The sequence below is a fragment of the Ctenocephalides felis genome, unplaced genomic scaffold, assembly GCF_003426905.1.
Source record: "Ctenocephalides felis isolate EL2017-DRISC unplaced genomic scaffold, ASM342690v1 CF-g0.4_SCAFFOLD_01604, whole genome shotgun sequence".
Taxonomy (NCBI): Eukaryota; Metazoa; Arthropoda; class Insecta; order Siphonaptera; family Pulicidae; genus Ctenocephalides; species Ctenocephalides felis.
The window spans coordinates 36,041,124-36,061,829 of record NW_020537758.1 but is presented as its reverse complement, the minus strand read 5'-3'; the positions used below and the strand labels follow the sequence as shown (position 1 = coordinate 36,061,829).

Sequence of the window (20,706 nt, the reverse complement as noted above, 5' to 3'; positions counted from 1 at the left end):
CCCTAGGACCGGTCCTGTATATAGATATATACAACCATACACCTTTGTCTCAAGCAAGTATACACAGATACGGACACATAAATTGGACATTGAAATGAGCAGATCATTTGAAAACTGAAGGTAGTAAATCATAATTATTATGATTTTCATGGGAATTAATAAATTACCTGACAACCCTCTCCATTAGGCCATTGATCCTAGGTGCAGTTCTCCGGCATTCAGGCGCGCAGGTCAGGACTTCTTTAACAAATAATTCACTAATTCCTGGTGAGGCACGTTCGGCAATATCAAATGCCGCGCGTAATTAGTTCTAAATAATTCGAACTTACGTTCCCGGAACCATTGCTGTGATTTGACAAGGCGCTACGTTTCGATTGTAACTAAAAACATATTAATTTAAACATAATTGAAATTAAATTAAACAAAAATCGACTACAAAACATATGACATAACATATTAAATATAATAAATATTGATCATCGTGCTATCTATTTCTTAATTATTCTAATAGGTATCGATTAAAAATAACATGGGCTAACATACATTGAAGATTATTTTGTTATTCTTTACTAATTCAGTAGTGTGTGATGTGAATAGCTTTCTCTCAACCGTGGACATGCTTTTAATTAGACTCACATTTGAAAACTAATTTACATCAGAAGTGTAAGATTTATCATCAACGGTAAATCTAACTACATAAATTGTTGAATTGTAAATCTAACTACCAACATTTTTGTTGAAATATTGTTACCCTTATTCTAATTCCACCATGAATCTATTACGAATGTTTGAAAAATCACTTCTGATTGTCAGAAAATTCGTTGAGAATATAGAAAAGCAAAACCGCCGTGCAAATTGCAATGGATTATGTATAAATCTAATTTGTGATACTGACTGCAATATCATGTTTTTGATTATTAATATTTTTTATTCTTGTTATTAACGCAATCATTTAAAATTTTTAGGAAATAGGATATGCATATGGAAATATGAGACATTTAAAAAAAAATAATTCTAAAGCTTCTGATCGTTTAACTTTAAATGTTATTACATATTAATAGATTAGATATTAATATATTTATGAATATATTTTTTTTTAAATAAAAACGTTTATGTATCCAAACCTATATGTATATGCAGTGCTGGATTTACCGTAGGGGCAATCGGGGCTACTGCCCAGGGCGGCAAAATTTGGGGGGCGGCAAAATTTGGACAGTGAGAAAAAAATTCTATACAATATAAGAAATTTTTTTTAACAACATTTTTTATTTCAAGAAATATAATTAACAAAACATAATACGATTGCAATGCAAAATTTAGGTTGAAATAAACGATAACTAAAATTTATTATTTTGCCTTGCCATTATCAAATTGGTTAATAAGTTATCAAATTTGGCAATTTGGCTAATATAAAGATCCGTAAACAAGCTGAAAGTTTAGGAAATATATGTTCTTCAGTTCTCGAGCCCTCTTAAAATGACGTATTTGTGCACTTGGAAGTGCTTATAGTGTCAAAAAAAAAAATTTAAACTAGTGACTCATGGCATTGTGCCTTAAGACAAATTACCGAAACATCCTGTACTGAAAATTACATTTTATAAAGAGCTTTAACATTTTATAGAAAAATGAAAAAAAAAGGCTTCTAAAACACATTTTTTGTATTTTGAAATTTTTCGAAAATTATGAACTTTTTGCAAAGCAATCGCGCTGCGTAGCTATTTCAGAGGAGAAATATCGAAACTCAATTACCATTTTCCGTAACTGCCTGCACCAGAAGCTAATCAGCGCACGTCTCCCCATCAATACAAATCTAATATTTTTTAATTATTCAAGTCGATTTCGAGAACACGAATCAACCGATTTATGATTCAATTTCTATTGATAATGAGACATGCTAATTAGTTATTGATCAAGGCAGGTCCAACTGTTTTGAAGATACGGGCCAAAATGTCAAAAATGATAATTCAGTTTTTGAGAAAAAAGCGTCCAATAACAGTAAAAAAAATTACAGAATAAATAACTGCTTAAATTTGTGGGGGGCAGGTTTAGCGGTTTCGATGATCCAATAAAGAAGAAACATTTGGCGAACAAAAGTGATCATAAGACATATGCACATTAAATTATCAGATATTTTAAAGATATTATAATAATAAGTATAAATTTTGTTTATATTTATATAAGTTCTGTAACATTGTTTATCCGTTAAATTGCGACGCGGCGCTCTCGCGCTTCTATATTTTGTCCCTCGCAGCTGAAGCAGCGCGATTGCTTTAAAAAGAAGTTCGAAAGTTCATAAAATTTCAGGGATGGGGCGGCATTTTTGTCAGTGCCCCGGGGCGCCAAATTTCTAAATCCGGCCCTGTGTATATGGTTGTGAAAAATTAGATGAATTTCAAATGTGCAATAAATGTATTCGTGTAAGGATTAGTTGATCAATTGTTAAATTTATTTATCAAGAAATTAGTGATTAAAGAAAAACAAAATTGCATAATTTTCTACTGCAAAATAATGCATAATTATAAGGGTATCGTATTTTCTATTTAAAATCCGAGACGGGAACTAATTGGGGAAGGGAAAGTTATTTTTTTAAACTAGTCATTGGAAATACTATTTGAAAATTTAATCTGAGTACAAAAAATTCACATTTTCTTGATCCTTGAATCTCTTTCGGTTTCAACTATTGTATAAAATTCTGTACAATTTTCTTCATAGGGGCCGTTCAAGTATTACGTAAGCACTATAGGGGGTGGAGGGGGTTGTTGATTTGCTTATTTTGGGTTGACATGGGGGGCAGAGTAGTCTGGATGATGATTACGTCATAGGTAGTATTTTTATTTTTTTACATTAATTGCAAAATGTTTACGTAAGCATGGGGTTAGGGGGTAAGAGCTTTGCTTACTTTTGCTGACAAGGGGAATGAGGGAGTAAATAATTGTAATAAATCAGCTTACGTAATACTTGAACGATCCCATATATAAATTTATTAATTAATATTGCTCTCAGTATGCCTAATTCAAGCCGCAAATTATAATATGGCATTGTTTAATTCAAATTTGTATGAATAATTTTAGATTAATCATTTAAAATTAATCAAAAATAAAAACTTTCAAAAATTCGAGATAACCCGGAATGAAAAACTCTTAAATGTGTTTTAAGTAATTTGAAGATCACAAGCCAAAAATAGGATTCACAAATAATAAAGCAATATCTATTGACGAGCAATCTCTGTAATATAAGGTAGATCAATCTATAAGGTAGGGCAAAGAAATTATTTGGAAGATTCTGAACATTTGGGCATACCTTAGAGAAAATGGATGTGTGTGTGCGTGTATGTATGTGTGTTCGCATACAAATTTTCGTCGACGATTTCGGGAACACGGATCAACCGATTTGAATAATTCAAAAAACATTCGATTCGTATTGATAAGGAGACGTGCTGATTAGTTTTTGGCAAAGGCAGATCTAGCCGTTCTGAAGATAAGGGGCAAAGAACGGAGCGTCCGATTTGAATAGTTCAAAAAACATTTTATTTGTATTGACTAAATGAAGAACTGTTCAAATTTTTAGAAAGGCAGGTCCAACGACTTTGGAGATATGGAGGAAAAAGTAAAAAAATGAGCCATTTGGCGGTCAAAAATGAACATTAGACATATGCACATCAAATTATCAGATATTTTATAGAGATTTTAACAATAAGTATAAATTTTGTTTACATTCCTATGGGTTGCGTACCAATGTTTACGCGTTAGACGGCGACGCGGCGTTTACACGCTTTGATATTTCGTCTTTATGCAGTTAAAGAAGTACGATTGCTTTGAAAAAAAGTTCAGAATTTCCAAAATATTTCAAAACAGATGATTTAATATGGTTCGAAATTCTATTAAGAGTTTCAAATCATTGATCAACTTTTATTGATTATTATTATTGATTATTTTTAATTACTCGAATTTTGAATTGCGGTACCGGAAGTTCCAGCAATTTGCCTTAAGGCACGATGCCCTAATTGCCTTAAGACAGAATTCCACTTACAGCTACTTGCGTATATTAATTACCTCAGCAATAAGTGGATAAATGACAGTCGAAAGACACGTGCGATCTTTTGGTCCTGTGCTATTATGAATAGATGATCTTTTATCCCAAGTGGCGTAATGTTGATGGTTGCCGTTCGTGTTGACCGGCGAGTTGACGCTGACCGGTCCGTGGTCCGCCGGCGGTTGAATCGCCGAAGAGTTTATCACCGTGGTAGCGTTACCGCCGACCGTCGTGCTATTTCGGTGACCAGAAGAGAAGGAATAAGCGGCACCAGACTTCTTGTCCGGGGAAGAAGGAGATTTTGGCGGTTGAATCATGACGTTCTGCTGTTGCTGGTGTTGATCCATCGTGTGGTGGTTCATGTCGCCTCCTCTGTGGTCCAGAGGACTTATCTAATAAAATATTATTTATTAATATCTTACGAAAAGACAAATCAAATCTATAATATATACAGTAGTGTCCTGCCTTACGAGCTTAATTCGTTCCGTAACTATGCTCGCATGTGGAGTTCCTTGTATCTCGAAATATCTTTTTTAAAAAAACACATTGAAAGGCCATTAAGGGGGTTGTTCGTTTTTTTTTTCGATTTTGAGATTTTTTGATATTATGAAAACTAAAAACCTTAGAATTATTTAAAAAAAAAATCATATCTATTTTTTTGACGAAGTTATAGATATATATCTCTATATGTATGATTCTCTGAAAGCGTTTTTGTTATCGCTCCGCGAGCTATTGTATGCCAGCTGCTCTCTTTTTCATTATAATACCTCATGCACATGACCTTTTTAATGTGTCAGCATCTTTGAACACCATGGTGTATTTAGTACATTAAATTAAATGGTGTATTTAGTACATTATATTAAAAACTTTAAATACGTTTTTCTCAAATTGACTTTTTTCATTGCATTTTTTGTAACAAAAAAGAACAACCCCCTTAATTTGTTCCAGCACAGTGTTTTTTTGAAACATTATTGCAAAAATAAAATACATACTCTACTAAAATTGCTAAATAAAAACTGCTAAATTATAATTATACTAGCTTTTGCGTTTAAAAAAAACTATCCAATGAGCCTTTTTTTAACGTATTATAGTATTTCGATAACGAGTTAGACATGTTTCGTCAAACAAGTCTTATGCTCGACCAATTGCATCTTCTTCGGGGTGAGTTTTATCGACAAACTTCTCAACTTTGTCTCACATTCAACTAACAAACATAAAACATCAAGGGGGTATTCTAGTGTAGAGAGATGAATTTTAGGTGATTTTTAGAGTGTCGTAAAAGAAAGCAATGAATGTTTTTACTATCCATTTTTTACCACTTGTTTATCAATATTATTAAAATACAAAACAAAAATTAATTACTACAATGATGTCGCAATCGCCCGAACTAGCGATGAGTAAAAAGATTTTTTTTTACAAATTGGCGACTGTTTAAAAAAAAGTGTTTTTTTTTACTGTTTTTTTGAGTTTCTCGATTTTTTTAAAAATAGTAAAGATTGGAATTTGGGGATAATCCTGGTTCGGGCTGTAGATAGGTCTATAAACAAGACTCTCTGAACATTTCAAGTGAATCGGTCGATTAAAACTCGAGAAAACGTGTCAACAGTACTAAAAAAGTGTGTTCTGAGAAAAACGCATTTAAAGTTTTGCGTGAAGCCAAACCAGTATGGAGACCGAGTCAGTAAAATGCCTATATTTTCGAAAATAATTCAAATTTTCAAAAACCTTCTCGTACCCATATTCTTAGATAAACCTTCTCGTACCCATATTCTTAGATAGTTAAACTTTGAAAATATGAAATAAAAAAATAATCGAATTTTTTTAATTTCTACACTAGAATACCCCCTTAAAATTAATGACTTGAAAATTTTGACTTTAAAATAGTTTCCTTCAAATATTTGTATGATAGATAAATGCAACTTGACAAACGAAAATCGTTGTTACATTTGATTTTATATAAACCTGTATCATTCCCACCCCCTTAAGTTTACGTTATGCCTCTTACTCGAACATATTTCGAATTTTGCTTGTATGACGAAACAACGAATCGCTCCTTTGGCGATTCGTATATAGAATTTTGCTCGTATGATGAAGCAAACGAGCCGCTTTTTTCGAGACTCGTATATCAAAGGAATCGTATGAAAAGTCGCTCGTAAAACGGGGTACCATTGTATTTGATTTGTATGCATATAAAATAATTTATGAAACTTATGTGTACAAAACTTACATCCTTGGAGGATCTCTTCTCCCTGGTCAACATTTCTTTCAAATTCTCTCTATCAAGTTCTCTTTCCCGCTCATTTAATCTATCCCTTTCCCTTTCTTGTAATTCTCTGGCTTCACGATCTCTCTTGTTATCCTTTTCTCTTTCGCGATCTCGATCTCTTTCTTTTCGATTGTCTGAAGAATTAATTTGCTGAAATTAACAAAAAATTGTTAGTCAAAAAATATTATTCCAAATATTGTAAATATTTATCTACAAAAAGTTATACATTCCATCATAAGGTAGAGCAAGAAAGTTAATTAAAAGAAATTTAAATGGAGCAAATTTGTGAAAAAGTGGACTGACAAAGATTTCAGTACACGCAGCAAAGTGTTGAAAATCAAAATAATGGACAAGATTTTGGTGAGAAAAGAAAACTGGATTGGATCTATAAAAATTACAAGGTTAGAACGAATAAATTTTGTAAATTTTTCATATTCCTCTATAAAATATTAAAAAATATTGATAAACATTTTATAAAACCTGATTAAATAAGTTAAAATTCAATAATATATTTTATTTTACCTGGGCAGGCTTGTAGTGATTTAAATTATTGTCCTTAGGCGGTGACTTCGCTTGGGCGCTTTGACTACCATTATGTTTGCTGCTGGCCAAATTATCTGGCTGCTGTGTCAGGTGCTCTCGATTATTTACAATAAGGGACGGAATGTTTTGCATATCGACATTATTGCCACTGGAAGAATTACTCGAACTGTTGTTCATCAAAGGTTTCATGTTATGTTTACCTTTGACTGTCATAATCCAAGGCTCGTCTAAATCGCTGTCTTGTTTTGATTCCTCCCTGAAATAAGGGCATTCAATGAAAATTACTTAGGATGTTTGCATATATATAAATATGTGTTTATATTCTTATTATTAATTATATTTATTGCTTATGGTATAACAATTACAATAAGAATTATGCAACTTACGAATCAGAATTTTCCGATTCCGTCTCGCTTTCTTCGCTCCTTTGAGATTTCCATTTTTTATATCGGTCTATCAAGTCACTTAAATACGAATTCTTCTTCGCTTTCTTTATAAAATGGAATTTTAAAAGCTCCTTTGCTGTAGGCCTCTGCAAATAATAAGATGAAATTAATATGCAGACATATAATATGCAGATACAAAACAAAGTCTTATGTCACAATCGCAGAAATGATAAATAGAAATACTATAAATGGAAAAATAATAATAACAATATGAAATTTCACATGGAGTAATTATAAGTTAAGTTAATGTTAGGTTAATAAATAGATCAGGTATTCCAATGAAGCTCAAGAGTATTCCAAATTAAATCTTTATTTCTACTACTTACATTTTCCGGATCTTTATTCAGACAAGCCTCGACAAATTCTTTGAACTGTTTCGTGTAGTTTCCTGTCAGTTGTGGGGGATTATTTTTGGGTATCAGGAATAAAACTCGCATAGGATGCAGTTCTGAATTTGGAGGTTCTCCTTTGGCCAATTCGATGGCCGTGATTCCTAAAGACCAAATGTCCGCTTTTGAATCGTAGGCGGATTGCTTGATAACTTCTGGGGCCATCCAGAACGGCGTTCCAACGAACGTATTACGTTTACTTGTCGTATTTGTTAATTGGCCGGCGACACCTGGGAAAAAAACAATTAAGAAGTTGATTATTAATAATATATAATTCATAAAATATAGTTAATTCAATTTCAGACGCGCCATGTTACTACCTATCTTGTTCTGATAAAAAAAAATCTGTAGCTTTTTGGGAAAATTTATAGAACGAACTTTGATATATAATGCCATAATTGCTATATGTTGATATTTCATCTGGTAGAGACGTAAATAATGTTTCGTAAATAGTTTCACACACAAGATTCTTAGATAGACAATATATTCCATCTATTCAATTCTTTATCAATCTATTACCACTTACCGAAATCCGCTAATTTGACATCTCCCATTTCACTTAATAAAACATTGGCAGCTTTAATATCCCTATGAAGTTTCCTTTCACTATGTAAATAATCTAATCCTTTCAAAACTTCTCTTAAAATAACTGCTATGTGCATTTCTTCGAATATTCCCGCCTTCATCAGGTCTAATGCAGATCCGCCTCCAAGATATTCCATTATTATCCATAACTTCGTGCCCTAAAAGAAAAACGAAAGATGTTATAGGAATTGGGATTTATATTTGCATATAAATGTATAATAAAACCATGGTAAGATGTGAATAAGCCGTTCAAAACTATGTTTATTATAAATTTATTATTCATGTTTCGTGTAGCTTATGCAAAACATGTTGAATAAATCTATATCATCATGTGATTGGTCATCTTGATTGTCTTTGTTATTGGATAAAAAAGAAATTGTCATTTATATAACATCTATATTTTAGACGTTTTTGTATCTTTTCAAAATGTATATAATAAACTAAGTATAAAAAGCAACCTCAAAGATATCCTATACAATGATTTAGAAGTTTGTCCTATAATTATCACTAATCGAATTCTAGCATAATTAGGTTTGGTATACCTCATTATAATTCATTTACCTTAAGGTATGACCCGTAGTACTTGGTGACGAAAGGACTGTCGCATTGTGACAGGACCATAATTTCTTGCTGAATATCCTCGATTTCATCTTCGGCTTCTTCGAGATCAATTATTTTGATAGCTACCACTTGCTGAGTTCGATTATCTATTCCTTTGAAGACTTCGCCGAATGATCCTTTACCAATTCGTTCCTGCTTCGTGAAAATTTTCTCTGGATCGACTTTCTGTAAATAGAAGAAGAAGAAATCATTAGGTATATTTACTAAATACTACAATGTAACTAAATGTAAGTAGAGGTAAAAATGCTTTTGGAGATGGTAAGAAATTAACCGATGGTTATGGAATATTTAAACTCAAGAGATCAGACTTAGTGGTACTTTACATCAGATGCTTATTTTGTTCAGCAGCAATTTTGCCAAAGTGCACCATATTGTAAAAAATTGGTGGAAGCTGAAACGAGTATTAGGTAACCAAAATGAGAGAATAACAACATCTGATGCCGATAAATGCATAAATGTATCAAATTATGCAACCTGATGGTTCTCTAACCCATAGATGATTTAACATTTAGACTTAGTCCCAAAGCAATACTTAAGACTCATCATTTAATACAATTTTATTTCCCTACATTGTAAGAATGTATCACCTAACTCAATTACCATTATAATATATATTTATTATCAATTGTGTGAGCGTTTCTTTGAAGCAGAGCGCTAATAATGTGCAATTCCCATTGATAAATGTTACTTATGTTGAAGGTAAAATTTTATACTCGCATTGGAACAAACGCGGCAGGTTAATCGTATTGACCTGGCTTGCAATCCATCCGCCTCCCGCAGGGGCAACTTAAAAGCATAACTGGTCACGTAATTATTTTTTTAATGTTCACACCATAAATCTTCAGAATATCCCGCACAGAGGATAATTAAAGGATAGATAATATCTTGGATGGTTTTCTTGGTTTATGCTGATGAGATCGTTCTCAAAGGAAGAATAGGGAACCTTATGTCTATGCAGCATCTGGATCAGAGACATTGCTGGTAATATTGACCGCAAATATATATAAAACCAACGCCAACACACCCAATTTGATAGACAATTTATAAATAAAATATTGGGAATAAAAAATAATTGCATTAGACATTTTGGAGCAAACACTGTAACTATCTATTACATTAAAAATTGTATACTTACCCTAAGAGAAAGTATATTAAAAAGAGAGATTTTTTTCAACATATGGTTGCTGCTAAGAATTTTTAATTTAAAAAAAAATCTATACTACTCTTGCACTTTAATTTTAGCCATTTAATGCAAATGGGCTTTTACGGGAAAATTTTTTTAACAAGTGATGAAAGGGCAAACTCTGGAAAAGTGTTAGAAATGTTCAACATTGGGCAAAATATAAAAATTATATCTTGACAAGTGAAAATAATCATAAAAATTATATTTTAACAAGTGATGAAAGGATAAACTCTGGAAAAGTGTTAAAAATGTTCAATATTGGGCAAAATATAAAATAATCATAAAAATTATATTTTAACAAGTGATGAAAAGATAAACTCTGGAAAAGTGTTAGAAATGTTCAATATTGGGCAAAATATAAAAATTATATCTTGACAAGTGAAAATAATAAAAAAAATTATATTTTAACAAGTGATGAAATGATAAACTCTGGAAAAGTGCTGGAAATATTCAATATTGTACAAAATATAAAATAATCATAAAAATTATATTTTAACAAGTGATGAAAGGATGAACTCTGGAAAAGTGTTAGAAATGTTCAATATTGGGCAAAATATAAAAATTATATCTTGACAAGTGAAAATAATAATAAAAATTATATTTTAACAAGTGATGAAATGATAAACTCTGGAAAAGTGCTGGAAATATTCAATATTGGACAAAATATAAAATAATCATAAAAATTATATTTTAACAAGTGATGAAAGGATAAACTCTGGAAAAGTGTTAGAAATGTTCAATATTGGGCAAAATATAAAAATTATATCTTGACAAGTGAAAATAATAATAAAAATTATATTTTAACAAGTGATGAAAGAATAAACTCTGAAAAGTAATAGAAATGTTCAATATTGAGCAAAATATAAAAATTATATCTAGACTATGTCCAAGAGATTCTACCTAATATATTTATAAACTAAAAACATGGGATCACCAAAAGAAATGGGTAAAATATTCTCCGACCTTTTCGAAATAAAAATTCCCCTTCACCATCAACATGCGCCTTATTTTTAAGGTGATAATAGGGTCCGTTCGTTTTCTTATAAAACAAGATACAGAAACGAAAATTATAACTCACCAATTACTTGACCAATTATACGTAAAATGAATTGCAATCTATACCAACCTATAAAATATTGCATACTCTTGTGTTCGAATCGAATATAATGAGATCAAGATAAATCGTAATGGAATTAATGCCTCAAGATCAACATTAGCATTAAATTTGTTAATATAATAGAACAATAAATCATACAATAATCTATAAAATCCAATGGCGTAACTAATTTGACACTATACGCTCAAAAACATAAATAAATTTCAAGTAACCTTGATATACCAAACATTTCCAATACGCTTAATAACACTGGATTTATATTATTTTTATAAAATTCGTCTTGCTTTTTTGCAATCTAAATTGAAATCCTTCATATTCATTTTTTTTGCAATTAAATTCAATAGTTGTGACTGTAATTATATGTTTAAAACTGGTTAGTTGCTACTTTAATTTGCGAGATAGTGAAAGTGCAGTAATTATAGAAGAGCATCCGGAAAAAGGTAATAATAGTAATAGCACTTGAAGGCGTATTTCATAATTTATTTTAATTAATTAATTGGAATTATAAAATGTTTCATAAAAAATTTTGTTAATTGCAATATTGACTTGTTATTTTATATCACTTATTACAAAATTTTAAAAAAGCTATAAAACATTACATGTTTCTTGAAGATGTTGAATCTTGGTTACAAAATTTGCACTGACATGTTAATAAATTTAAAAATAAACCTATTCCTAGATTTCACAATGTCACATTATTATTCAAAAATTAGCAGTTCACACAATTGTTTAAAAAATATAAAGTAAAAAAAAAATAAGATATAAAGTAGACAAGAATTTTATAAATATAAGAATTTTAAAAATCAGCTAACATAGATAAGAATTACCAAAAAATATAGAAAATATTACAAATGTACTATTGCTCTAGGAATATATCCTGGATTATTCTAAGAAATGTTGCATTTGACTCGAAAACTGATTTAGAGAATGTACCTGTGTAAAAAATTGTGCAAATGTGCAAATTTAAAGCTAAATACGATAAAGACAAAATTAATTTTGAAACGTAGACAAAAATTAAGAGTAACTTTACGACTGGTTGATTCAACTATACTTTTTCCATGAAGTTTGCCCAGCTCCAAATTAACATAGATCGAATATATTTCTTTAAATTTTTTAATGAGTTTTATTGTATATTATTGATACACATTTAGCAACATTATATTGGAGTTGAGAACACGAGCCTACACTTAAAATAATCGTTAAAAAGCTAATTTGTGAGATTTCACAGCCATAAAAATTAATAAAATAAATGTAAATATAACAAAGCTTTTGCACATCATAGGTGCAGCTTAAAGGCTGCAATGATAACAATATTGCAAATGATAATATTGACAATGATTGTAAATTTTTAAACAATAACATTCTGACTCATGGTAAGACCATTCTTATGAGTATAGAATTCACTGACATTTACTTTCTAAGACCTCGTATATAAAATGACGGCGGGACAATTTATACAGCCGAATGAAATCTAAAAGTTGGAAACAAGTTGATTGTAATTGACTGTTTGTCTGACATTATTACTAGTTTTATCTGAAACAAAGCCGACTGTATTGTACCTAATGTGGCATAATATAATAATACTTTATCAGTATTTATTGTAATAAAAATTTAATATCATACCTTGTTGACATTTACATGCCAACTCATACATATAGAAAGTTCAGGGATATTGATGATTTAGTAGAAGGGATGGTGCATATATTCTTAATTTTTACATCTCGAATGATTTATGGCCTGATAATAAAATTGAATGAAAGCTTGGAGTCCAATAATTTTGAAGTATTTGGATGTGCAAGTTTCTACATAAAAAAAAACTATTATATTACCAGAGGACAGGATTGAACCCATCACCTTGTTGACACCAAGTAGGATCAAATCAACTACAATCAGGATTACACTTTTTGACAATATAATTATTAAATGCCAAAAAATTGATATAAAGAAGTTATCAAAAAAGTGCAAATTAACCTTCAATACCACTTCACACAAATTGTAGTTACATTACCTTACATATGAAAATAAACAAATTTTCAGTTTTTATAATATTCAGGAGCTATGTAGATTTTCATATCATTTGTATCATTTTCTCATTACTGATATCGATCGAAGGTAAAGAAATGATTGTACTTGCAAAAAATGTTACAATTCCTAATAACATAATCGTTTTCCACAACAGTGCACATTTTTCCGTACATATAATTTAAATACTTGAATTCTCTGAAGCAAATAATGGAGTATGACAGCCATTCGATTCGTTTTCTTCTTCGGATATTTGATCAACGGAATATAAAACATGCATACTCTACATTTAAGAAGAATGAATAATAAAATCGTATTGTTGGAAAATGGAATACCTTCAAAAACATTTTTAAGAAATTCCACATCGAATGAATGGCTGCTATGGTAAAATGTATTGAAAATGAGAGGCTTTGTTAAAGGCTTACTTCTAAGTATGAATATTGAGCATTACAATATACTTTTCCCATGTACGTATATTTTTATACATTAGTAACATTTTGGGATTTGCCTGATGGTGAATTGTTTCAATTATGCATGGAGAAATTATTGGAGCATTTAATTCAACATTTTTAAATTTTATAATACACAAATATAAAGCTTCTAATATTTCTATATAAATACTTTTTATTTTTAATTATACTTTTATATTTTTTTTAAACCTAGGAATAAATTTCCAATATTTTATTTTAATTTTTGTTAGCAAGGGCGTATTTTATTTTTAGAGGTACTTGAGCTGTACATATCAATATCTAAATCTTGTCAAAATTGAACAGTAGATTCTATCACAAGTTGGGGGTTAAGAAGCGCGCGAAATATTTGCATAACTATTGGCAAAATAGAATTCCAATAAACACTTGAAATTTCAATTTCCGATTTGATATGAAATCAAAACAAATTCAACTAGGAAATTGGGTTATATATATATAGATTTATATATATATATATATATATATATATATATATGAGTTTGTATCATATTTTATCAGATTTTCGTGCATTTAGGGTAAGTCTAGGTCTCTGTTCAGATGATAATATCGGTATTAAATACAATAAAAGTTAAAAAACTACTAAAAAAATGTATGTTTTTATTTTTGTCAACAATTATTACGTACAACAAGTATTAAGTAATAAATCAGCAGATATTCCCATATATTGAAGATTTTATATCTATGTAACAAAATTGTCACCCTATGATCTGCCTTTGTATAATGATACAATGTTTCGATTAATTTTTGAACCTTGTACATATTATTACCAATTATATTAAATTGCTTTTCGAATATTGATCTAATAATCAATCAAGCAGTATAATTAGTTTATATAATACTTGGAATTTAACAGTCGTTCAACCATTGAAAATATCATGGGAACTCTCACCTGACATCTAAAGGTTTTGCTATCGATTTCAAACTACTATCGAGTTTTAAATTACGTGGAATATATTTCAGAAAAGTTTAAGATATACTCACTATACTTTTTTTTATTAGTTTTCTATATTTTAAAGACTCTGATAAAAAAAATCATCAAAGACTTGATGGTTTCATAAAAAAGGTAACTGGAGACGCGTCTCAATTGTACAAACGTTTCACTTTGATAATAATAAAAACAAAAATCATATAAATAATGACTACTAATAATTAAAGATTATTCATAACTACTTTTAGTATATTTCTTAACCCCATCCCATTCGCGAATTCCGAGATCTATATACAGTTTATAGATAGTTTATTATATAATTAATGATTTTCATTATATTTATAAAAATTATATTACAAGAAAAGTTTTATTTTAGATAAAATGTATATGAGACTTTATATTATGACAAATATTTTTAATCAAACTAATGTTCAACCTATCGTTTCAGATGTGGGAAAAATAAAGCTATGTTTAATATTATAACATTAATTACTGAAAATTCATTGAATATTAAGTCCCATGTAAGGCATACAGATTACTAAATTTATTTACATTTTGCTTGGATGTTGCCCATTTGTGACTGAAATGCTTACATTGAATTAGTTGATTTTTATTTATTTGCTTATTTCTACACACAAAATAAATTCAAAATAAAATATGCATATCAGAACACAGCGAAAAAATATTTCTATTAAAATATGAATTTTGCCGCCGGAGCGGGGAAAGGGTTAATTAATTATATTTCAATAAAATTTAATCGAAAAATGAAATAAAACCAAGTGTCAAATATAGCCAAACTTTTCTCGAGATTAAAAACTAAACACCATCTATTTATAGGCATGTAGGAATGTATTAAAAATTTTAAGCACATCTATCGGTATCTTCGAATATCCTTATTTTTGGTATCATTATTATTCCGTATCTTTTATCCTTAATGAAAATTGACGAAAACTTTTAAATGCTATATCCCATATTATGAAAATGCACGTCAATTATACCAAACCAACAACTGCTACTAAGGTAAAACGTTTGCGATTTAAAAGGGATGTTCTTCAACGATCTCGTTGAATTTCACGAACTTTATGAATAAGAAAATAATTATGTACCTATTAGAAAAAAATCATCGTATAAGAATCACCACTTGTCCTTCAAATTTCCTTGATTATCTACCTTTCACCTCTCATCATCGCACCTTTCAAGTGTTTTTAACTTACCGATTCCCTATTTCTCAATTTACTGGCCACTCCTGCAGATGCGCCTGCGTCTGACTTTTGCCATCTAAGGTTGGCCGACCCATTATTTCCAGTCGATCCATTTTGATGGTGAGGCATGGACATGGAAGGTGTCCTTTGTTGGGGTTGCCTGTGATTTTGATGCTGATGCAATATTTTTTGCTGGGGAGAACTCTGTTGGGGTTGGGGCGTCCATTTCTCATGATAGGCTGTCGATGCCGTAGTTGGCAAAACGGCGGCAGTTGCGCCACCAAGTGCATTCCACATGGTAAGAAGTTGGAGTAATAGTTGTTTTTTTATTTATCCCATAGGTTTAGATATTGCAAACACTTCACATGGTTTTATTGATTGACTAAATCACTTTTGGCTCTACTTTTACATTAACTACAGATAGTTTCTTTTAATAGCTTCATAAAGTATTAAATGTTATCTGTATTTTTCACTTTTGTTCTAATGAAGACAAAATAAACATATAGATTTTAAAATGAATAACACTTAACAAAGTAAAATTATTTCAATTGCAGAAACTTTATTGGTTGAATCAAGATTAATTCACAAAATCTAAATTTTTACTCATATCTACCTTTTCAATGTAGAAGTTTCTTTTAAATTTGATAATTTATTATTTGTAATTATTTTGTAATTTATTAAAAAATTGCTTCCAGTCAAGATTTCAAGGATAAATTAATCATGAATCCCCTTTCTAAGACCGTGGTAATAAAAAATTGCAATTTTCGTTCTTGTGTTGCTTTATTGGTTTAAATGTTATGAAACGTACAATATTTCATTTTTAATTACATGATCGCAATAATTTACGGAGAAGGTCATACTTTGTTGTAACAATAACACAATTATAAAAATTTGAATTAATTAGACTCGGTCATGGATAAGTATATATAGTAATGTAGATTTTGGTATTTTATTTATTGAAGTAAGTAGAAGTTAATGATTATAAAAATATTTAAATTATTCTCTATTCGCTTAAATTATATATTATAAATATTTTCTCTGAATTAGGTTTAGTACCAATTTAAAATATTTATCATAGATTTCAAGCTTTAAATGTCGTACTTAAAAGAACAGTAATATTTAATAAATTTCACAAAGATACTGAATCATTTCCTATGTATAGGAATGATATTTCTATTATTTTTTTATATAATTTTGATTATATATATATATATATATATATATATATATATATATATATACGAGGTCTGTTCAAAAAGTTTTCGTAATTTTCGTTTTTTCAAAAAAATATTTATTTATTCGTCTACATTAATGTGGTCCCCTTCAAAGTAGTCCCCCCCAGATATAATACACTTATGCCAGCGTTTTTTCCAATTTTCGAAGCACCCTTGATATTCACTTTTTGATATGTCCTTGAGCACTCTCGGCGATTTTCTTCAATCGAGGAAAACCGCCGTCCTTTCATGGGTCTCTTCAACTTTGGGAATAGGAAAAAGTCACACGGAGCCATATCTGGTGAATTTTTGCACTTTGCAACACTTTATTTCATTTTTTACGCAAAATTTAATACAAATTCTTTGACTTTTTCAATTCTTCCATTGTAAAAATCGCCGAGCTCAGAAAAACACGTCGAACCTTAGCGACTACCACAGACAAAGTAAACAGTGAATATAGCTGAAAATTTCATCATACTTTAGGGGCATGTATACCAACACAATAAAAAAAAAATTTTGACAATCAGACACTCCAGACCCGCGAAATTTAATTATTAGTAATTCCGGGTACTTTTTGAACAGACCATGTATATACAGGGTGGCTGATATGTATTGCAACCAATTTCAGACCGCTATCATTTCTAAACCGCTCATCAGACAGATGACAGATTTATTCCAGTGATTGTTCATTTAATTGTTTACAAGCGTACAAAAGCATTTTGATCTATTGCATTCAGAAAAAAAGTTATTCGTGATGGAAGTCAAGCGTGATAGTGCGATTGCTTCATACTTGGCTGAAAAACCTTAGGTGGCTAAATTTCGAGCCCTACAGTATTTAAATGCAAACAAATATTTTGTTTCTCGTACCATATCTCGTAACCGTGATACACTCAGTGTTGCACCGTGTCCAAAAAGTGGACGAAAAAAAAACACTAACAACCCCAGAAATGATCCAAAAAGTATAGGCAAAAATCAATCAAAATTCGTGTCGCAGTGGTAAAAAAATGGCCCGTGAGCTGAACATATCGCAAAAACGGGTGCAGCACATATTGAAAAATGAGCTTGAACTAAAGCCATTGAAGATCCAAAAAGTGCAAGAGCTCATTGATGCACAAAAAAAAGTTAGACGGAAAGAAGCGAAGGGGTTGCTTCGCTTGCACGAAAGTGGCTAGTTACCAAATTTGGTTTTCTCAGATGGGAAGTCCTTCCAAATCGAGCAGTTTGTGAACAAACAAAATGATAGGGTTTACTTGCCAAAAAGGTCAGCTAAAAATTTACACCTTCGATTGGCCACCAGAACTCGAGCGCCGCCGACGGTAATGGTGTGAACCACTGTAACGGCCGATGGTGACATTCCACTCTTATTCATCGACCGTGGGATCAAAATAATTGCCGAAATTATCGGGAAAATGTGTTAAAGGCAGTATTGAAGTCCTGGGTAGACAAAAATTTCGATCGCAGACCATGGACATTCCAACAGGACTCAGCACCATCAAACTCAGCACGCGTCTACCAAAAATGGCTTATAAAAGAGGTTTTTCGCTTCATTTGCATCGCACAATAGCCACCAAAATCTCTGGATCTAAATTTGCTGGACTTTTGTGTTTTGGACATTTTGAAGAGTAAGGTTCGCACTAAAAAATACCAAAGTGTCGATCATCCCAAGAAGGCGCCTCGCCGGGAATGGGCCAAAATACCCCAGAGCCACTGTCGTTTACGGTTTTTCTGTCGTTTGAAGGCCATAATTCGTGCCAAAAGTGGCCAATTGAAACAAATATAAACTGATCCTAAAATTTGATGTTATTCCTGACATTTTTGCTTTTGAACAATGAAATTTAAAATGAAAATGACAAAGTTATAGCGCTTTACTTTGTTGCAATACATATCAGCCACCCTGTATATATATATATATATATATATATATATATATATATATATATATATATATATACATTATTTTCATATATCAGACAGACAGAGGTGTCTGGTATGAGAGATTATGAAAACAGTTTAATATTTTATATATAAATTTCATTTGACTATTTCATTAATATAATATCTATTATAATTAAAAAATCTTTATACAACTCTTCATTCTTCTTTGTCTACAATTTCCTTATAATATTTCTTTATTTTTCTTTTAAATTTATCGTCATCGTTATTGATATTAATTACTTCATATACATAGCAAACCTACAATTGAGTTATTCGTGACTATTAGATTAATTTGACAACGGAATTTTAATATTGTAACCATTTTAATTGTAATATTGTGCTGATTATCGTTACAATATGCAATTTTTCAATCATAGTAGTAATGATAATATTGAAAATGCTGAGCAACGTTCAGTTATTATTGATTCAATTCAATTATTAAATAGAATCTCACATTTTGAGATCATTAGTTAACCTACTGTAGTTGCAAGAATTGAAGTTGGTAGATAATAGTCCAGTCATTTAAGCTTAAGTTAGGTAAAAATCTCGGAATTCAAGATACCCAGCTGTAAGCCTGTAAATACTTGTATATTGACACCTAAAAGTTGTCTCAAAACCTACATATGGTAGGGTGTACGCAACACATGTAGGTTTTGAGACAACTTTTAGGTGGCAATATACAAGTATTTACAGACTTACAGTTCGGTAACTCGAATTCCGAGGTGCACTTACTATAATGACTGGACTAAAAAGCAAAATGCTCAATTAATATCTGTTTTAATTGCTACAAATATAAATTTCTACTATTAGGATGTGCCTTTTCTGGAAAAATAATAAAGTTCTTTTTATTTATTTATTTTTATATTAAGTAATATTTTCTGTTAATCATTAAATAATCTTTTTCTCAAATCCTGTCCTGAGTATTTTCAGATGGAAAAATTTGTAAGTCATATGCCAAACATGCTTGACATAAACAAATAATTTTGAATCCGATTACCATGTTAATTTCATGGTTTGTGCATCACAAAAACAAACATTTTTCCACAAACCTAATTCACTATCTGTTAACTTCTACTAATAATAACTTAATTCGCAAAAACACCAAAAACTCACTGAAATAATTAATATAATAAAATGTTTGACAATAACAAAAATTTCACTACGTAACTTGTTACTTGTGCGCCACAAAGACTATTGTTCTATTTATACAATACGCTCATTTCTACGTGTTTTCTTTAGTACGAGGAATTCCAATAAACACTTCACGTTTGATATAGATAACAAATACACACAATGATACAACATAATTAACAAAAAAGCAATATCCATTCATCGTGGATAAAAATCCACATGAAGCAATAAATCATGTATAAAGGAATAATAATTTATAAAGGCATAGGTATTTGAATTTTCGCACTAATGACCACGGTTTCTTTAAGGATTGCAATGGGATTAGTACTTGGATGTATGATTAGTACGCCGTGGAATGCGCGAGGTGATAATGACTTTTTCAAATATTTATTTAAGCAATCAACGGCTTTGGATGTATAGATATGAAGCTTCTACGTGATAAACATTTTAGATTACGAATAGTGGTACAATTGTGTGAAAAATATACGTTTTACATCATCTATTGTTTCAAAATGACATTTTTGTGAAGGTAGTAAAAACAATTATATTCTGTTTAGTGTAAATGTAAAGCTATTATAATTCTAGGTTGTCTTCAAGGAAATTT

The 20,706-nt window shown here is 30.4% G+C and overlaps 1 protein-coding gene across 1 annotated transcript; it reads right to left on the bottom strand.

Moving 5' to 3' along the window:
- Positions 1-163: 163 nt before the first annotated feature.
- LOC113373675 (serine/threonine-protein kinase 3/4-like) lies at positions 164-16,195 on the bottom strand. Its single transcript, XM_026613955.1, is given in 10 exon segments — positions 164-304; positions 306-380; positions 4,053-4,424; positions 6,260-6,448; positions 6,821-7,097; positions 7,228-7,373; positions 7,614-7,906; positions 8,203-8,419; positions 8,823-9,047; positions 15,835-16,195. Coding segments are annotated over 10 exon segments (2,220 nt in total). The 5' UTR covers positions 16,120-16,195.
- Positions 16,196-20,706: the final 4,511 nt, after the last annotated feature.